Genomic DNA, 14,484 nt, shown 5'->3' with positions numbered 1-14,484 from the left:
ATACTGCACTCCTATACCTTACTCCTGGTATACTGCGATCCTATACCTTACTCTTGGTATACTGCACTCTTATACCTTACTCCTGGTATACAGCACTCCTGTTATACTGTACTCCTATACCTTACTCCTGGTGTACTGCACTCCTGTTATACTGTACTCCTATACCTTACTCCTGGTGTACTGCACTCCTATACCTTACTCCTGGTGTACTGCACTCCTATACCATACTCCTGGTATACTGCACTCCTATACCTTACTCCTGGTATACTGCGCTCCTATACCTTACTCCTGGTATACTGCGCTCCTATACCTTACTCCTGGTATACTGCACTCCTATACCTTACTCCTGGTATACAGCACTCCTATACCTTACTCCTGGTATACAGCACTCCTATACCTTACTCCTGGCATACTGCACTCCTGTTATACAGCACTCCTTACCTTACTCCTGGTATACAGCACTCCTATACCTTACTCCTGGCATACTGCACTCCTGTTATACAGCACTCCTTACCTTACTCCTGGTATACTGCACTCCTATACCTTACTCCTGGTATACAGCACTCCTATACCTTACTCCTGGCATACTGCACTCCTGTTATACAGCACTCCTATACCTTACTCCTGGTATACTGCACTCCTGGTATACAGCACTCCTATACATTACTCCTGGTATACTGCGCTCCTGTTATACAGCACTCCTATACCTTACTCCTGGTATTCTGCGCTCCTGGTATACAGCACTCCTATTCCTTACTCCTGGTATACTGCGCTCCTGTTATACTACACTCCTATACCTTACTCCTGGTATACTGCACTCCTGTTATACAGCACTCCTATACCTTACTCCTGGTATATTGCGCTCCTATACCTTACTCCTGGTATACTGCGCTCCTGTTATACAGCACTCCTATACCTTACTCCTGGTATACTGCACTCCTATACCTTACTCCTGGTATACTGCGCTCCTGTTATACTGCACTCCTATACCTTACTCCTGTTATACTGCACTCCTGTTATACAGCACTCCTATACCTTACTCCTGGTATACTGCGCTCCTGTTATACTGCACTCCTATACCTTACTCCTGGTATACTGCGCTCCTGTTATACTGCACTCCTATACCTTACTCCTGGTATACTGCGATCCTATACCTTACTCCTGATATACCGCACTCCTATTCCTTACTCCTGGTATACAGCACTCATACCTTACTCCTGGTATTCTGCACTCCTGGTATACAGCAGTCCTATACCTTACTCCTGGTATTCTGCACTCCTATACCTTACACCTGGTATACTGCACTCCTATACCTTACTCCTGGTATACAGCACTCCTATACCTTACTCCTGGTATTCTGCGCTCCTGGTATACAGCACTCCTGTACCTTACTCCTGGTATAATGCGCTCCTGTTATACTGCACTCCTTTACCTTACTCCTGGTATACAGCACTCCTATTCCTTACTCCTGGTATACTGCGCTCCTGTTATACTGCACTCCTATACCTTACTCCTGGTATACTGCGATCCTATACCTTACTCTTGGTATACTGCACTCCTATACCTTACTCCTGGTATACAGCACTCCTGTTATACTGTACTCCTATACCTTACTCCTGGTGTACTGCACTCCTATACCTTACTCCTGGTATACTGCACTCCTATACCTTACTCCTGGTATACTGCACTCCTATACCTTACTCCTGGTATACTGCGCTCCTATATCTTACTCCTGGTATACTGCGCTCCTATACCTTACTCCTGGTATACTGCGCTCCTATACCTTACTCCTGGTATACTGCGCTCCTATACCTTACTCCTGGTATACTGCACTCCTATACCTTACTCCTGGTATACTGCGCTCCTGTTATACAGCATTCCTATACCTTACTCCTGGTATACTGTGCTCCTGGTATACAGCACTCCTATACCTTACTCCTGGTATACTGTGCTCCTGTTATACAGCATTCCTATACCTTACTCCTGGTATACTGTGCTCCTGTTATTCAGCACTCCTATACCTTACTCCTGGTATACTGCGATCCTGTTATACTGTACTCCTATACCTTACTCCTGTTATACTGCGCTCCTGTTATACTGTACTCCTATACCTTACTCCTGGTATACTGCACTCCTATACCTTACACCTGGTATACTGCACTCTAATACCTTACTCCTGGTATACCGCACTCCTATTCCTTACTCCTGGTATACAGCACTCCTATACCATACTCCTGGTATACTGCGCTCCTGGTATACAGCACTCCTATACCTTACTCCTGGTATACAGCACTCCTATACCTTACTCCTATACTGCACTCCTGTTATACAGCACTCCTATACCTTACTCCTGTTATTCTGCACTCCTATACCTTACTCCTTCTATACTGCACTCCTGTTATACAGCACTCCTATACCTTACTCCTGGCATCCAGCACTCCCATTCCTTACTCCTGGTATTCTGCGCTCCTGTTATACAGCACTCCTATACCTTACTCCTGGTATACAGCACTCCTATACCTTACTCCTGGTGTACTGCGCTCCTGGTATACAGCACTCCTATACCTTACTCCTTTTATACAGCACTCCTATAACTTACTCCTGGTATACTGCACTCCTATACCTTACTCCTGGTATACTGCACTCCTTTTATACTGCACTCCTATACCTTACTGCTGGTATACTGCGCTCCTGGTATACAGCACTCCTATACCTCACTCCTGGCATACTGCGCTCCTATACCTTACTCCTGGTATACAGCACTCCTATACTCCTTAACTCTCCGCTCCCACAGCCTGCCCTATCCCTAATGCCTAACCCTCCCCTCCCACAGCCTGCCCTTTCCCTAATGTCTAACCCTCCCCTCCCACAGTTGCCCTTTCCCTAATATCTAACCCTCCCCTCCCACAGCCTGCCCTTTCCCAAATACCTAACCCTCCCCTCCCACAGCCTGCCCTTTCCCTAATGCCTAACCCTCCCCTGCCACATCCTGCCCTTTCCCTAATGCCTAAACCTCCCCTCCCACAGCCTGCCCTTTCCCTAATACCTAACCCTCCCCTCCCACAGCCTGCCCTTTCCCTAATGCCTAACCCTTCCCTCCCAGATCCTGCCCTTTCCCTAATGCCTAACCCACCCCTGCCACATCCTGCCCTTTCCCTAATGCCTAAACCTCCCCTCCCACAGCCTGCCCTATCCCTAATACCTAACCCTCCCCTCCCACAGCCTGTACTGTCCCTAATGCCTAACCCACCCTTCCCACAGCCTGCCCTATCCCTAATACCTAACCCTCCCCTCCCACAGCCTGCCCTTTTCCCTAATGCCTAACCCTCCCCTCCCACAGCCTGCCCTTTCCCTAATGCCTAACCCTCCCCTGCCACATCCTGCCCTTTCCCTAATACCTAAACCTCCCCTCCCACAGCCTGCCCTATCCCTAATACCTAACCCTCCCCTCCCACAGCCTGCCCTTTCCCTAATGCCTAACCCTTCCCTCCCACATCCTGCCCTATCCCTAATACCTAACCCTCCCCTCCCACAGCCTGCCCTATCCCTATTGCCTATCCCTCCCCTCCCACAGCCTGCCCTATCCCTAATGCCTAACCCTCCCCTCCCACAGCCTGCCCTTTCCCTAATGCCTAACCCTCCCCTGCCACATCCTGCCCTTTCCCTAATGCTTAAACCTCCCCTCCCACAGCCTGCCCTTTCCCTAATACCTAACCCTCCCCTCCCACAGCCTGCCCTTTCCCTAATGCCTAACCCCTCCCCTGCCACATCCTGCCCTTTCCCTAATGCCTAAACCTCCCCTCCCACAGCCTGCCCTTTCCCAAATACCTAACCCTCCCCTCCCACAGCCTGCCCTATTCCTACTGCCTAACCCTCCCCTCCCACATCCTGCCCTTTCCCTAATACCTAACCCTCCCCTCCCACAGCCTGTACTGTCCCTAATGCCTAACCCACCCCTCCCGCAGCCTGCCCTATCCCTAATACCTAACCCTCCCCTCCCACAGCCTGCCCTTTCCCTAATGCCTAACCCTTCCCTCCCACATCCTGCCCTTTCCCTAATGCCTAACCCTCCCATGCCACATCCTGCCCTTTCCCTAATGCCTAAACCTCCCCTTCCACAGCCTGCCCTATCCCTAATACCTAACCCTCCCCTCCCACAGCCTGCCCTTTCCCTAATGCCTAACCTTCCCCTCCCACAGCCTTCCCTTTCCCTAATGCCTAACCCTTCCCTCCCACATCCTGCCCTATCCCTAATACCTAACCCTCCCCTCCCACAGCCTGCCCTATCCCTATTGCCTATCCCTCCCCTCCCACATCCTGCCCTATCCCTAATGCCTAACCCTCCCCTCCCACAGCCTGCCCTTTCCCTAATCCCTAAGCCTCCCCTCCCACAGCCTGCCCTATCCCTATTGCCTATCCCTCCCCTCCGACAGCCTGCCCTATCCCTAATGCCTAAACCTCCCCTCCCACAGCCTGCCCTTTCCCTACTGCCTAACCCTCCCCTCCCACAGCCTGCCCTATCCCTACTGCCTAACCTTCCCCTCCCACATCCAGCCCTTTCCCTAATACCTAACCCTCCCCTCCCACAGCCTGCCCTGTCCCTAATGCCTAACCCTCCCCTCCCACAGCCTGCCCTTTCCCTAATACCTAACCCTCCCCTCCCACAGCCTGCCCTTTCCCTAATACCTAACCCTCCCCTCCCACAGCCTGCCCTTTCCCTAATACCTAACCCTCCCCTGCCACAGCCTGCCCTTTCCCTAATGCCTGACCCGTAATACCGTCAGGATATCAACAAACTGGATTCTAACCGCCAGATGGTGACTTCATCCCTAATATAACAGCCGTGGATCATTTCTATATATGTATACACCTACACTGCATATATATGTGTACACCTGCACTGTATATATGTGTATACACCTACACTGCATATACAGTCAGGTGCATAAATATTGGGACATTGACAGAATTTTCATATTTTGGCCTCTATTCACCACCACAATGGCTTTGAAATGAAACAAACAAGATGTGCTTTACCTGCAGACTTTCAGATTTAATTTGAGGGTAATTACATCCAAATCAGGTGAACGGTGTAGGAATTACAACGGTTTCTATATGTGCCTCCCACTTTTTAAGGGGCCAAAAGTAATGGGACTATCAACTCAAAAGCTATTTCATGGACAGGTGTGGGCTATTCCCTCGTTATTTCATTATCAATTAAGCAGGTAAAAGGTCTGGAGTTGATTCTAGGTGTGACATTTGCATTTGGAATCAGTTGCTGTCGACTCTTAATATGAGATCCAAAGAGCTGTCACTATCAGTGATGCAAGCCATCATTAGGCTGAAAAATCAAAACAAACCCATCAGAGAGATAGCAAAAACATTAGGTGTGGCCAAATCAACTGTTTGGAACATTCTTAAAAAGAAAGAACGCACCGGAGTGCTCAGCAACACCAAAAGACCCGGAAGACAACAGAAAACAACTGTGGTGGATGACAGAAGAATTATTTCCCTGGTGAAGAAAAACCCTTTCACAACAGTTGGCCAAATCAAGAACACTCTCCAGGAGGTAGATGTATATGTGTCAAAGTCAACAATCAAGAGAAGACTTCACAAGAGTGAATATAGAGGGTTCACCACAAGATGTAAACCATTGGTGAGCCTCAAAAACAGGAAGACCAGATTACAGTTTGCCAAACAACATCTAAAAAAGCCATTACAGTTCTGGAACAACATCCTATGGACAGATGAGACAATGATCAACTTGTACCAGAGTGATGGGAAGAGAAGAGTATGGAGAAGGAAAGGAACTGCTCATGATCCAAAACATACCACCTCATCAGTGAAGCATGGTGGTGGTAGTGTCATGGCGTGGGCATGTATGGCTGCCAATGGAACTGGTTCCCTTGTATTTATTGATGATGTGACTGCTGACAAAAGCAGCAGAATGAATTCTGAAGTGTTTTGGTCAATATTATATGCTCATATTCAGTCAAATGCTTCAGAACTCATTGGACGGCGCAGATGGACAATGACCCGAAGCATACTGTAAAAGCAACCAAAGAGTTTTTTAAGGCTAAAAAGTGGAATGTTATGCAGTGGCCAAGTCAATCCCCTGACCTGAATCCGATTGAGCATGCATTTCACTTTATGAAGACAAAACTGAAGGGAAAATGCCAAAAGAACAAGCAGGAACTGAAGACATTTGCAGTAGAGGCCTGGCAGAGCATCACCAGGGATGAAACCCAGCGTCTGGTGATGTCTATGCGTTCCAGACTTCAGGCTTTAATTGCCTGCAAAGGATTTGCAACAAAGTATTAAAAAGTGAAAGTTAGATTTAGGATTGTTTAGTTTGTCCCATTACTTTTGGCCCCTTAAAAAGTTGGAGGCACACATAGAAACCGTTGTAATTCCTACACCGTTCACCTGATTTGGATGTAATTACCCTCAAATTAAATCTGAAAGTCTGCAGTTAAAGCACATATTGTTTGTTTCATTTCAAAGCCATTGTGGTGGTGAATAGAGGCCAAAATATGAAAATTCTGTCAATGTCCCATAATTTATGCACCTGACTGTATATGTCTGTATACACCTACACTGCATATATATATGTGTACACCTGCACTGTATATAGAAGTGTATACACCTACACTGCATATATATCTGTACACCTGCACTACATATATAAGTGTATACACCTAGGGGTAAATTTACTAAAGTGAGAGTTTTTAGAAGTGAGTTTTAAAAATGATGTTGCCCATAGCAACCAATCAGATTCTACTTAACATTTAACTAGCACTTCCTAGAAGATAATAGCTAGAATCTGATTGGTTGCTATGGGCAACATCACTTTTTTAAAACTCTCTTCTAAAAACTCTCACTTTAGTAAATTTACCCCCTAGACTGCATATATATGTGTACTCCTGCACTGCATACAGTATATAAGTGTATACACTGTAACATGGGGTATAGAAATGAGGGCTCCAGACAGGCAGGTACTTGGTAAAGCAGTGGCTTTTAATGGCAGCAAACACTGCACCTTTGAATACGTGAGCATAATCCTGGATACACACAGGCACATAACAGAAAATGAGCAAATAAACATAAAAGTAAATGTCACAGTACTCCTTGTGCTTAACAGTCAGCTGTTACAATATCTGTGGATCTTCCAGGTCCTGGCACCCTAATGCTAACCCCCCCGATCTATCGCCTGCCCAGCTTGTCCGGCATCAGGAGCAAGGAGCATCAGGTGTGTGAGAGTTTTAAACCCTTCCTGTGCTCCAGTGATTATTCCAGCTGGGTCTGGAGTGAGCTGATCCCACCAGAATGTGGGCAATTCAGGTGAGAGACCACCCCTCTCACCACACATCCCCCCCCTTTTGCTTTTCCAAGTGACAGCCGACTCCACTCAGCTTTCTCAAACTTCCGGGACAACGCGTCCGCGTTTCTATGTTGAGCTCCCGGCCGATGCTGTACGACAAACTTGTACTGCTGGATGGTCAAGAACCAGCGCGTCACTCTGGAGTTAACTTCTCTGTTGAGGTGCATTTACCTCTGAGGTGCGTGATCCGTGACCAAGACAAATTCTTTTCCCAGAAGATAATACTTCAGGGCTTCTACTACCTACTTTATCACCAAGCGTTCTAGCTTAAATATGGCGTATCTTGTCTCTCATGGCAACAGCTTTCTACTTAAGTAGAGGATCAGCTTTTCTTCACTTGCAATGGACTGTGACAAAACAGCTCCTAAGCCTGTCATGGAGGTGTCGGTTTGCAGGACAAAGGGTTTCCAGTGCCTGTAGAATCGGTTTGGAACACAGGGCCGTCCTCATATCTTCCCAGGTGGCTTCAATTGTTTTGGCCCAGAGAATTCTTTCTGGTTGAGCCTTCTTAAGGGTCTCAGTGAGGGGTAAAGCTCTGGACGCAAAATTTGGAATGAAATGGCGGTAATAGCCTAGCAGCCAAAGGAAAGTTCTCATTTGTCACTTGGTGGAGGGTCTTGGCCAGGACTGAATCGCCTCCACTTTCCGCAGTTGGGGTTTCACTTGCCCATTGCCAATCACATACCCGAGGTGATTGGCCTCAGAAAGTCCAATGGTACACTTTGCTGGATTAGCTGTAAACTCGGCTGTCGTAAACTGTTTAGCATTACTTGGACTTTGGGCAATTTTCTGTATAGATGACAATGTCGTCTAGATAGGCTATAGCGTACCCCTGGTGTGCCCTCAGCAGGCGATCCATGGCACGCTGAAATGTCGCTGGTGCTCTATGAAGGCCAAAAGGGAGCATTTTATATTGAAACCGGCCATCAGGGGTCGAGAAGGCAGTCTTCGCCTTGGCGGTCTCACTTAGGGGAATTTGCCAATATCCCTTTGTGAGGTCCAGGGTCGTAAGATACCGCTACTCACCAAATTACTGCTGGACTCCTCAATGACCCCAAGTTGGAGCATCTATTTCACCTCTTGCTGTACTGCTCGCCACCGCACCTCAGGGATACGATACGGTTGCTGCGTTACGCCCACTCCTTCAGGCGTATTTATCTCATGCTCTACTGAGGCAGTACACCTACACTGCATATATATGTGTATACACCTACACTGCATATATATGTGTATACACCTGCACTGCATATATATGTGTATACACCTACACTGCATATATATGTGTATACACCTACACTGCATATATATGTGTATACACCTGCACTGCATATATATGTGTATACACCTGCACTGCATATATATGTGTATACAACTACACTGCATATATATGTGTATACACCTACACTGCATATATATGTGTATACACCTGCACTGCATATATATGTGTATACACCTACACTGCATATATATGTGTATACACCTACACTGCATATATATGTGTATACACCTGCACTGCATATATATGTGTATACACCTGCACTGCATATATATGTGTATACACCTACACTGCATATATGTGTATACACCTACACTGCATATATATGTGTATACACCTACACTGTATATATATGTATATACACCTACACTGCATATATATTTATATATATATATATATATATATACACACAGTGGGGCAAAAAAGTATTTGGACAGCCACCGATTGTGCAAGTTGTTGCACTTTAAAGGATGAGAGAGGTCTGTAATTCCCATCATAGGTACACTTCAACTGTGAGAGACAGAATCAGAACAAAAAATTCCAGAAATCACATTGTATGATTTTTAAACAATTTATATGTATATTCTTTCTGAAAAAAAATATTTGGACAATCAAAAAGTTTAACTCAATACTTTGTAAAGTAACCTCGGTTGGCAATTACAGAGGTCAAACGTTTCCTGTAGTTCCTGACCAGGTTTGCACACACTGCAGCAGGTATTTTGACCCACTCTTCAATGCAGATCTTCTCTAGATGTGTCATGTTTTGGGGCTGTCGCCGGGCAACACAGACTTTCAACTCCCTCCACAGATTTTCTATTGGGTTGAGGTCTGGAGACTGGCTAGGCCAATCCAGGACCTTGAAATGCTTCTTACGGAACCTCTCCTTAGTTGCCTGGGCGGTGTGTTTGGGGTAATTGTCATGCTGGAAGACCCAGCCACGTTGCATCTTCAATGCTCTTACTGAGGGAAGGAGGTTTTCCCCCAAAATGTCACGATACATGGCCCCATTCATCCTCTCCGTAATATGGATCAGTCGTCCTGTCCCCTTTGCACAAAAGCATCCCCAAAGCATGATGTTTCCACCCCCATGCTTCACAGTGGGTATGGTGTTTTTGGGATGCCACTCATCATTCTTCTCCCTCCAAACACGGCGTGTGGAGTTTATACCAAAAAGTTCTATTTTGGTCTCATCTGACCACATGACATTCTCCCAATCCTCCTCTGGATCATCCAGATGGTCACGGGCAAACTTTAGACGGGCCTGAACATGTGCTGGCTTAAGCAGGGGGACCTTTCGGGCGCTGCAGGATTGAATCCATGACGACGTAGTGTGTTACTAATGGTAACCTTTGTGACTGTGGTCCCAGCTCACTTGAGGTCATTGACCAGGTCCCCCAGTGTAGTTCTTGGCTGATCCCTCACCGTTCTCAAGATCATTGATACCTCACGAGGTGAGATCTTGCATGGAGCCCCTGGTCGAGGGAGATTGTCAGTGATCTTGTATTTCTTCAATTTTTTTAATAATTGCACCAACAGTTGATCTCTTCTCACCAAGCTGCTGGCCTATTGTCGAGTAGCTCATCCCAGCCTTGTGCAGGTCTACAATGTTGTCCCTGGTGTCTTTAGACAGCTCTCTGGTCTTGGCCATGGTGGAGAGGTTGCAGTCTGACTGTTTGAGGGTGTGGACAGGTGTCTTTTATACAGTTAACCAGTTCAAACAGGTGCCATACTAACAAGTGGAGGATAGATGAGCTTCCTTAAGAAGAAGTAACAGGTCTGTGAAAGCCAGAATTCTTGCTGGTTGGTAGGTGTCCAAATATTTATTTTCCGCAAAAATATACAAATAAATTGTTTAAAAATCATACAATGTGATTTCTGGAATTTTTTGTTCTGATTCTGTCTCTCACAGTTGAAGTGTACCTATGATGGGAATTACAGACCCCTCTCATATTTTAAAGTGCAACAACTTGCACAATCGGTGGCTGTCCAAATACTTTTTTGCCCCACTGTATTTGTAGACACCTACAATGCATATATATATATGTGTATACACCTACACTGCATATATATACAGTCAGGTGCATAAATATTGGGACATTGATAGAATTTTCATATTTTAGCCTCTATTCACCACCACAATGGCTTCGAAATGAAACAAACAAGATGTGCTTTAACTGCAGACTTTCAGATTTAATTTGAGGGTAATTACATCCAAATCAGGTGAACGGTGTAGGAATTACAACGGTTTCTATATGTGCCTCCCACTTTTTAAGGGGCCAAAAGTAATGGGACAAACTAAACAATCCTAAATCTAACTTTTCACTTTTTAGTACTTTGTTGCAAATCCTTTGCAGGCAATTACAGCCTGAAGTCTGGAACGCATAGACATCACCAGACGCTGGGTTTCATCCCTGGTGATGCTCTACCAGGCCTCTACTGCAAATGTTTTCATTTCAGTTTTGTCTTCATCAAGTGAAATGCATGCTCAATCGGATTCAGGTCAGGGGATTGACTTGGCCATTGCATAACATTCCACTTTTTAACCTTAAAAAACTCTTTGGTTGCTTTTGCAGTATGCTTCGGGTCATTGTCCATCTGCACTGTGAAGCGCCGTCCAATGAGTTCTGAAGCATTTGACTGAATATGAGCATATAATATTGCCCGAAACACTTCAGAATTCATTCTGCTGCTTTTGTCAGCAGTCACCTCATCAATAAATACAAGGGAACCAGTTCCATTGGCAGCCATACATGCCTACGCCATGACACTACCACCACCATGCTTCACTGATGAGGTGGTATGTTTTGGATCATGAGCAGTTCCTTTCCTTCTCCACTCTGGTACAAGTTGATCTTTGTCTCATCTGTCCATAGGATGTTGTTCCAGAACTGTAATGGCTTTTTTAGATGTTGTTTGGCAAACTGTAATCTGGTCTTCCTGTTTTTGTGGCTCACCAATGGTTTACATCTTGTGGTGAACCCTCTATATTCACTCTTGTGAAGTCTTCTCTTGATTGTTGACTTTGACACATATACATCTACCTCCTGGAGAGTGTTCTTGATTTGGCCAACTGTTGTGAAGGGGTTTTTCTTCACCAGGGAAATAATTCTTCTGTCATCCACCACAGTTGTTTTCCGTGGTCTTCCGGGTCTTTTGGTGTTGCTGAGCTCTCCGGTGCGTTCTTTCTTTTTAAGAATGTTCCAAACAGTTGATTTGGCCACACCTAATGTTTTTGCTATCTCTCTGATGGGTTTGTTTTGATTTTTCAGCCTAATGATGGCTTGCTTCACTGATAGTGACAGCTCTTTGGATCTCATATTGAGAGTCGACAGCAACTGATTCCAAATGCAAATGTCACACCTAGAATCAACTCCAGACCTTTTACCTGCTTAATTGATAATAAAGTAACGAGGGAATAGCCCACACCTGTCCATGAAATAGCTTTTGAGTTGATAGTCCCATTACTTTTGGCCCCTTAAAAAGTGGGAGGCACATATAGAAACTGTTGTAATTCCTACACCGTTCACCTGATTTGGATGTAATTACCCTCAAATTAAAACTGAAAGTCTGCTGTTAAAGCACATCTTGTTTGTTTCATTTCAAAGCCATTGTGGTGGTGAATAGAGGCCAAAATATGAAAATTCTGTCAATGTCCCAATATTTATGGACCTGAGTGTATATATATATATGTGTATACGCCCACACTCAATATATATGTGTATACGCCCACACTGCATATATATGTGTATACGCCCACACTGCATATATATATATGTGTATACACCTATACTGCATATATATGTGTATACACCTGCACTGCATATATAATATATATATATATATATATATATATGTGTGTGTATACGCCCACACTGCATATATATATATATGTGTATACACCTACACTGCATATATATGTGTATACACCTACACTGCATATATATATATATATGTGTATACACCTACACTGCATATATATATGTGTATACACCTACACTGCATATATATATATGTGTATACACCTATACTGCATATATATATGTGTATACACCTACACTGCATATATATATGTGTATACACCTACACTGCATATATATATATATGTGTATACACCTACACTGCATATATATGTGTATAAACCTACACTGCATATATATATGAGTATACACTTACACTGCATATATATATGTGCCTGTAACCCTTTCCTTTCCACTCCATGTTGTCTGACAGGTGTTTCTGTGTAGAATGTGTGGACCTGTTGGTGGGTGCAGGGGCCGCTCAGGCCGCTATAGAGGAAGACCCCTGGAGCTGCATCATGTGTGATAAGAAGGGGGTCAGAGGATTGTTACAGAGACGGGATGACTGGCCCCCCCGCCTACAGTCTCTCTTATCCAACAACCATGATGTAGAATATGTAAGTGACCAAGGAGGCTGATGTGTGCCATGGCATAACATATGTACTATTGTGCCCGGTTAGATCACCCCATGCTGTCAGCTCTATATCAGAGTCATTATAATCAGTCTGACAAACGTGATCCCTCTGGGTGGATGTGACAAACTTTCAGTCTGATCACTTTTGTCTCACAGGACCCTCCAACGCTCTACCCCCCAATCCCACCCATGAGAAGGAAGCCAATCCGAGTGCTGTCTCTGTTTGATGGCATTGCGACAGGTGAGCTGACACTCTGTTTCCCCCTTGCCACATAATGACTTCAGGATTTACTCTCAGATCTCTGACTGTCCTGCTAGAGGTAATATAGAGATTCTCTGCTGTCCTAGTACATAGAGCAGTGATTCCCAACCGCGGTCCTCAAGGCACACTAACAATCCTGGTTTTAGTGATATCCATGCTTAAGCACATATGGTTAAATCAAAATAACTAAGGTACTAATTAAGTTGACTGTGCTCAAGTATGGCTATCCTTAAAACCTGGACTGTTAGTGTGCCTTGAGGACCGTGGTTGGGAACCCCTGACATAGAGCAATGACCAGATAGCATTCCCCTCAGTAAATAAACAGTACTCCCCGTTCTTATGGCGTTGGAGCATCCGGCAGCTAATTTGGGATGGACATCAGAGGCCGATTGTTATCAAACAACAATGTTACCGTTTCGATGGAAGTACTTTTGCCATCAATTAGCGGGAATTCGATGGTTGGCAGGCATCGGATGCAGCTTTCTGTTGACATCAGATGGGTGGCTGTATTTTTTAACTGCAGACACCTGGAAGAAGTGGCCACAGCTCGGCTAAAGCATACCTCCCAGCTCAGCTACAGCGTACCTCCCACCTCAGCTACAGCATACCTCCCAGCTCAGCTACAGCATACCTCCCACCTCAGCTACAGCATACCTCCCACCTCAGCTAAAGCATACTTCCCAGCTCAGCTGCAGCACACCTCCCAGCTCAGATACAGCGTACCTCCCAGCTCAGCTAAAGCGTACCTCCCAGCTCAGCTAAAGCACACCTCCCAGCTCAGCTACAGCACACCTCCCAGCTCTGCTAAAGCGTACCTCCCAGCTCTGCTAAAGCGTACCTCCCAGCTCAGCTACAGCGTACCTCCCAGCTCAGCTACAGCACACCTCCCAGCTCAGCTACAGCGTACCTCCCAGCTCAACTGCAGTGTACCTCCCAGCTCAGCTACAGCGTACCTCCCAGCTCAGCTACAGCGTACCTCCCAGCTCAGCTACAGCGTACCTCCCAGCTCAACTACAGCGTACCTCCCAGCTCAGCTACAGCATACCTCCCAGCTCAGCTACAGCGTACCTCCCAGCTCAGCTACAGCGTACCTCCCAGCTCTGCTAAAGCGTACCTCCCAGCTCAGCTACAGCG

The 14,484-nt window shown here is 45.7% G+C and overlaps 1 protein-coding gene across 1 annotated transcript in view; it reads left to right on the top strand.

Annotated features, from left to right (window-relative positions):
- The window catches only part of DNMT3A (DNA methyltransferase 3 alpha), a 90,073-nt gene that overhangs the window by 30,672 nt on the left and 44,917 nt on the right, over positions 1–14,484 (top strand). Inside the window, exons 7-8 of the mRNA XM_088481749.1 lie at positions 12,888–13,071; positions 13,245–13,329. Coding sequence (XP_088337875.1) covers positions 12,888–13,071; positions 13,245–13,329 — 269 coding nt within the window. The remainder of the gene's footprint in view (positions 1–12,887; positions 13,072–13,244; positions 13,330–14,484) is intronic.

This window comes from Taudactylus pleione, unplaced genomic scaffold, assembly GCF_031769625.1.
Source record: "Taudactylus pleione unplaced genomic scaffold, aTauple2 ptg000277l, whole genome shotgun sequence".
Lineage (NCBI taxonomy): Eukaryota > Metazoa > Chordata > Amphibia > Anura > Myobatrachidae > Taudactylus > Taudactylus pleione.
The sequence above is the reverse complement of the archived record's forward strand: the minus strand, read 5'-3'. Positions and strand labels throughout refer to the sequence as shown.